This window comes from Trematomus bernacchii, unplaced genomic scaffold (assembly GCF_902827165.1).
Source record: "Trematomus bernacchii unplaced genomic scaffold, fTreBer1.1, whole genome shotgun sequence".
Classification (NCBI taxonomy): domain Eukaryota; kingdom Metazoa; phylum Chordata; class Actinopteri; order Perciformes; family Nototheniidae; genus Trematomus; species Trematomus bernacchii.
The window spans coordinates 3,869,306-3,875,305 of NW_022988098.1; the positions used below are offsets into that span (position 1 = coordinate 3,869,306).

General features: G+C 42.0%; 1 protein-coding gene across 1 annotated transcript; it reads right to left on the reverse strand.

Moving 5' to 3' along the window:
* Positions 1-688: 688 nt before the first annotated feature.
* gata1a (GATA binding protein 1a) lies at positions 689-6,000 on the reverse strand. The gene is made up of 6 exons (XM_034121917.1): positions 5,913-6,000; positions 3,613-3,852; positions 2,687-3,154; positions 2,060-2,205; positions 1,788-1,913; positions 689-1,322 (listed from the first exon to the last, which is right to left on the reverse strand). The coding sequence occupies exons 2-6, from the start codon at positions 3,821-3,823 to the stop codon at positions 1,038-1,040; spliced, it is 1,236 nt and encodes a 411-aa protein (XP_033977808.1). The 5' UTR covers positions 3,824-3,852; positions 5,913-6,000; the 3' UTR covers positions 689-1,037.

Below are 6,000 nucleotides of genomic sequence, written 5' to 3' on the forward strand. Positions count from 1 at the left end.
ATGTGGGGCTATTATAATTTAATACGATGCAGTAATGTTATTATTATTATTTTTCTTTTTTTAAATAATTGAATCTGTAACTTTGTATAACTGTTGTGTCGTAAAAGTTAAAATGTTCTTTCCATTTCTGTGAGGAAGAAACAAAAATGGATGTCAGAATCTGTCATGTCATGACACATTGTACTCTCAGTGACCCTCACGAGAGTGGACATTTTACGCATGAAAAATCCCCTAAACAGTAATAGCAAAAGCAAACATGAGAGAGTGTGTGTGTGTGTGTGTGTGTGTGTGTGTGTGTGTGTGTGTGTGTGTGTGTGTGTGTGTGTGTGTGTGTGTGTGTGTGTGTGTGTGTGTGTGTGTGTGTGTGTGTGTGTGTGTGTGTGTGTGTGTGTGTGTGTGTACCTGAAGCTCAGTCACTGATAAACTACATTTAAAACCCAGGTTTAAGTGTTTAAGCATTCTAGTTTAATGTTCTTCCTTTCCACTGAATGGAGAATTTGCATAAACCCGCTACGCACAATCACTCTGTCAAAGTGCAGCGTTCCTGCACAAAGAGACTTTTATCCACCTGAGCAGAGGAGGACAATGCACCCACACAGGAGAACTTTCTGCGGTCGGGTCACCGCGCTAAACGGATAAAGTGAGAATTCAAATGACATCCAAAACAAAAGCCCTCATAACTCCCAGCTGAATAAGTCACACGTTTTTTATTTTCGACTGTAGAGTTCCAATATGAATGTATGGATACAAAACAGACACAAAGCTTAATTTCACATCATGAATAATAGAAGATATCAAGCAGTCAAATGAGTATTTACAGCTGATTTAATTCCCTTATCAGTGTGTTTACATGCGCAGCAACCTCAGCTGAGTGATTGTATCTGACTTCAAACATAACCTACATGATCAGATAAAAACAAATAAAATACAGTGAAAAATAAACAGAAAACTTCACAACCAATGTAGAAACGTATGTACAAATTCACACAAATAACTGGCCAATTGCTCAATATATTACTGCTCCCAGGGGCCTGTTTCTACACCATTGTGGGCATCATACCAGGGTTGAGGTGGTGTGTGTATTGAAATGAGTGTGAGGGATGCATCGGTTGGGGTGTTGGCATGAGGTGGGGTGCGTGGCTGTAGGAGAGGAGGGACCCGGGGCCGAGGGAGTAGGGCCCGCAGCCGTCCATGGAGGGAGGCTGAGGCCCATCGGAGTACGACTCAAACATGGCCACCTTCTTGCTCTTCTTGTTCTTGTTGGACACCTTCCTGTTGCGTGTCTGGATGCCCTCCTTCTTCATGGCGAGGGGCCGGTTCACCTGGGAGGAGAACCAAATCAAAGGGTCTATTTAAAATATATTTAAAAGAAAAATGTAATGCAGCTCTTTAAAGGGGCCCTATTAAACGTTTTGGGTTTTTCCTTTCCTGTAGTTTGGTATACACGTAGGTTTTTGTGCATGTAAATGGTCTGCAAAGGCTAAAATGACAAATTTCCCTCCAGAGGGAGTTTCTCTCCCACACTCCCCCCCCCCCCCTTGCCTGAAACGCCTGCATTGGACTCCTTTGTTTACTTCCTCAACATAGTTACATCACATTGTAACACTCACGCTTCTATTGGCTAGCGCTCCAACACATTGTACGTGATAGGCTAAGGGGCTGGACATCTCTAAGCAGTTGACCAATCAACACAGAGCTGGCAAGCTAACCAATCTGTTATTCAAGTAAGATGTTGTCTGCAGAAAAAGAAGGAACAAGACAGAGTTGTATCCAGATGACTGACTCACATTGTGCAGTTTGAAGTAGAGTCCACAGGCGTTACACACAGGCTCTCCGCTGGCGTTGCGTCTCCACAGTGTTGTTGTGCTTGTGTGACAGTTGGCACACACTGTACCTGCCCGCTTGCTGACAATCTGGAGCACAGAAAATAAAATCAGGGGTTTTAAACTGCTGAGGCAAAGATGAGTAGCCTGTCCGTAGAATGTTCCATAAATCAGATAATGTGAGCGTGTAGTTAGACACACGGAAAGGTGTGTTGGTGCATCCTATTGGGTCGTACCAGTCTCTTCTTGGGGCGGATCAGGGGTCTGTTTTGGCCGTTCATCTTGTGGTACAGTCCACAGGCGTTGCACAGGTAGTGGCCCGTACCATCCCGGCGCCACAGAGGGGTGGCTGTGGCTCCACAGTTAACACACTCTCTGGCCTCTGTTCAAAATCACCAATACTCAGTTATTACTCAATTATGTATTGTAGTAAATGAAAGGGTTAACACAAAATGCTTCACACACATTTAAGAGATAAACCATGCTTAAAGTGAATCAGGCAGTGTTTGGAAGCAGATTCTCCCATATTAATTTACCAAGTCTCATAATACAGTATGGGATCATTCATCACATTTAGTCCATTTGTTTTCTTTCTGAAGCTTTCAATCATATCACATGATCTCCATTAGCAGATGGATGTACCCAGTTGTTACCGAAGAGTAGAGTAGTACAAATATTTTATTCAATTAGTCTATTTTGTTTAAAGAATTTTGTCAATGGCACCAGAACAACTAGATTTCTGGAGGTGGGCCACGTGACTTGATGTCAAGTTCGAGAGAAGCCAATTTTCTTTTTTCAAACGTTTTAAAGAAGACAAACACACCAAGAAATGCTCTCTCCAAAAAACATAAGTGCATTCTCACCTGGAGTGGATATCCTCATCTTGTTGCGGAGTTTCGGGGAGAAGGAGGGGTTGATCCAGGCTCCTGGTCCGGGGTAGTTGTAGTCCTGCGGACCCGTCATGTACGAGCTGAAGGGGCTCAGCATGTGTGGGTGTGACGATGAGGTGTACACACTCCCAGCAGCAGGAGTCAGATTCAGAAAGCTGCTGCTGACCCCCGACCCCCCCAGCGGGCTCAGCCTCTCGGCCTTCAGGGCCTCTTGGAGCCGGGGGCTTTCCCTGCCCGGAGACCCATATCCATCCCTGGAGGAGGTGAAGGAGGAGGTGAGGCAGGGGGTGTAGAGGGAGGTGGGGGTGTGGGAGTGCATCTTAGAGAGGGGGCTGCTGCTCCAGGAGGATCCAGGGGGGGTGTAGGGGGAGTGGCTGCTGCCTGCCCCGTCCAGCAGCTGCAGGTTACCCAGGAGGCTCGGGGAGGAGAACACCTGTCGGACTTTGGGACAACAGATTTACTCAGATTAGATTCAGAATTCAGATTCGGAGTACTTAATTAACCATTCAATTGACATATAATGGAAATGTATCTTTGGCAATGGCAATTTATCATAATAAAAGTGCAGAGTGTTTTTTCTTTCACTGGCTTGGGTCCGGTTAAAATATCAGTTGTATTAAAATTGTAGAATTGACTATACATTAATATACAACTGTACAAGTTTGGGTTAGGTGATGATGACAGTGTGAAGGATCCTCGAGGCTTGGATACACACGTGGTGTGTGTGTGTGTGTGTGTGTGTGTGTGTGTGTGTGTGTGTGTGTGTGTGTGTGTGTGTGTGTGTGTGTGTGTGTGTGTGTGTGTGTGTGTGTGTGTGTGTGTGTGTGTGTGTGTGTGTGTGTGTGTGTGTGTTTGAGCAGGTATGATATTTGATGGGCGACAGTGAAAGGAGTACTGACCCGAGCTGTGTCTGTAGGTGGGAGGCGCTCGGCTGTGGCTCGGGGTGGAGAAGAAGGAATGGAGGCCGGAGTAGTCCGGTTCCTGGCCGGAGAAGAAGGCCTCCGCCTCGTCTCCGGGAGGCAAGAGGCCCGGCTCAGAGGAGAAACCGGCCAGAGGATCTGAGCTGAGCAGAGCCGGCGAAACCCAGTGAGACTGCTCTGAATCCTCCATGATCACAGATAAAACCTCAACCTAAAGCACTACAAGAAATAAATAATAATGTGAATAATGCAAAGGCTCTACGTGCAACAGCTTTTAAGGTTACTATTCTAATGGAGCTCAACATGTATTAAATGCATGTATTTATACAAATTAAACAACAGTTAGATGTTAACAAAAGACCAAAAAGAATCCTAAAGCACAACCAGAGCAGGGATAGGAACTATATTTAATTTAACTTTAACTACATTTACTGCATTTTCTTCGTTACATAACATATCTTTGAGTTTAATGGAAATAAAGTGCATGTTTTTCTATATTAAAGCTACTGGAACCACATATAGTTGGATAGAAAACACATAAGATGACACATGAAGTCTGAAGAAAGGAAAATAAATCGTTGTCACTTAAAGGCAAAATCTTCCCACACCAAAAATCTAAAGTGTTGAACTCTCCTTTACTGTTTGTACGTTTCTTGATTGCCAGACCATGCAGCAATCCATCAATCTTTGCATGCTTGGTACATAAACTAATTTTCCTTTTATTAGTTTTAAGTTAACACGCACATATTGTATTGTTGAGTTAACTGCAAACAGGGTATGTGAGATTTCTGCCAAATGAATCCTCTCAAAAACTAAAAGCCTTTATCAGACATTATTTTTTTTGCAGTGCCTCAATTAACTGTATTTGATTTACTGTCACTTTGATTGCATTATCTGCACTTCATAACAACCAATGCAACTTGAAGTTATCAGGGATCGCGATCTCTCGACAGCAGGCTTCTTCAAACTTCCTTTTCTAGGATCCTCATTTCACTGTGGCTGAAAGTAAAAACACTTAAAATAGCCGAGTCTATAAAAGTAGTGATGCAGCCAGTGACCAAACAGTTTCTCAGCGGCCTTTCTACTGTAGGTGTGCCAGTTAGAAGAATGCAAAAGACATGTCCTCTGGGACACCCCATCGCAGTACAGGGTGGACAAACAGACTAAAAAAAGAGTTGTTTTGGTGGTTACTTCTGTCACACTGCTTTAGATGATCAGATGTTTTCACACCAGTTCTCTCTATTTGTGAGGGTGCTCTTACCAAGTAATGCTGAATTACTCACAAATAAACACAATTTATGACACAATTATCTGTCCTAGAGATGAAAAGCTACCCTTTAAAAATATAAAAAATGACTGCTTAACTAAAGAAATTATGAAAAAACGCGGAAATGTCAAAGTAGTAGGCCAGAGCGAGGCCGCTGTTGCTCCATATCTTTAGAGGAAAGAGAAGAGGAAAGACAGAGAGGCTGATAGAGGCTGATAAAGTCTGATAACATCTGATAGACAGCATTTATTATAATGCTAAATATATCCACTGATACTACAGTATCATCATCTCATCTGATTCATAGAAATCACTTATACTAGAAATGCGACCAATGTTAAAAAACAGCAAGGTGAGCATGGAGAAATTGTAGACAAACACAAAAAATAGGCACTTTTTAAAATAAGTAATAGGTTTAAAATCATTAGCAAAAACAGGAACAATTGATTCCCATGTAAATGTAAAACAACAACATTTGTTTGATTAAATACCTGGATTGCATACACACACAATATATCATATTTCAAATGAATACAAAATACCTGTTTTAATGTATTTCCGCAAATGAAGCATTCATTAATGCTCACACAAGAACTTAATGATAATTGGGAAGAACCTAGTTGTTACAGTTATTACTTATAACATAATTGATATGATTTTTAATCTGATATTTAATTAATTTAACTCTCTTTAAGTCAACTTAACGCATGATGAAGAAGGTCAATGTTGATGTTAATTGTTTCCATTACTAGTTTACACAGACCCCAGAAAAATGCTGAAAAAATATACAAAATAGTAATAATTGTTGCTAGAAATAATGTCACCCTACTGCAAAGACCTCATCGCTCATATTTCTAGAAGTCAGAGTCAATCAAGCGATAAATGCCCTGAGTTGCAAATCCAGAAAGCTGGTTAAAGTTTTAAATGCATTTGTTTGATCAAACTCTTTAATATATAATCTGGATTATATGCTGGTGTCTCCGAGGAGTCAAAGAGCCGAGGGGTCGCCTACCTGAGGGTCTCAGAGGAGCGTCAGTGGAGAACGAGTGGAGCTCCTCACTAAAGGCTGAAGGCAACAAGAACACAAACTTCTCCAACCA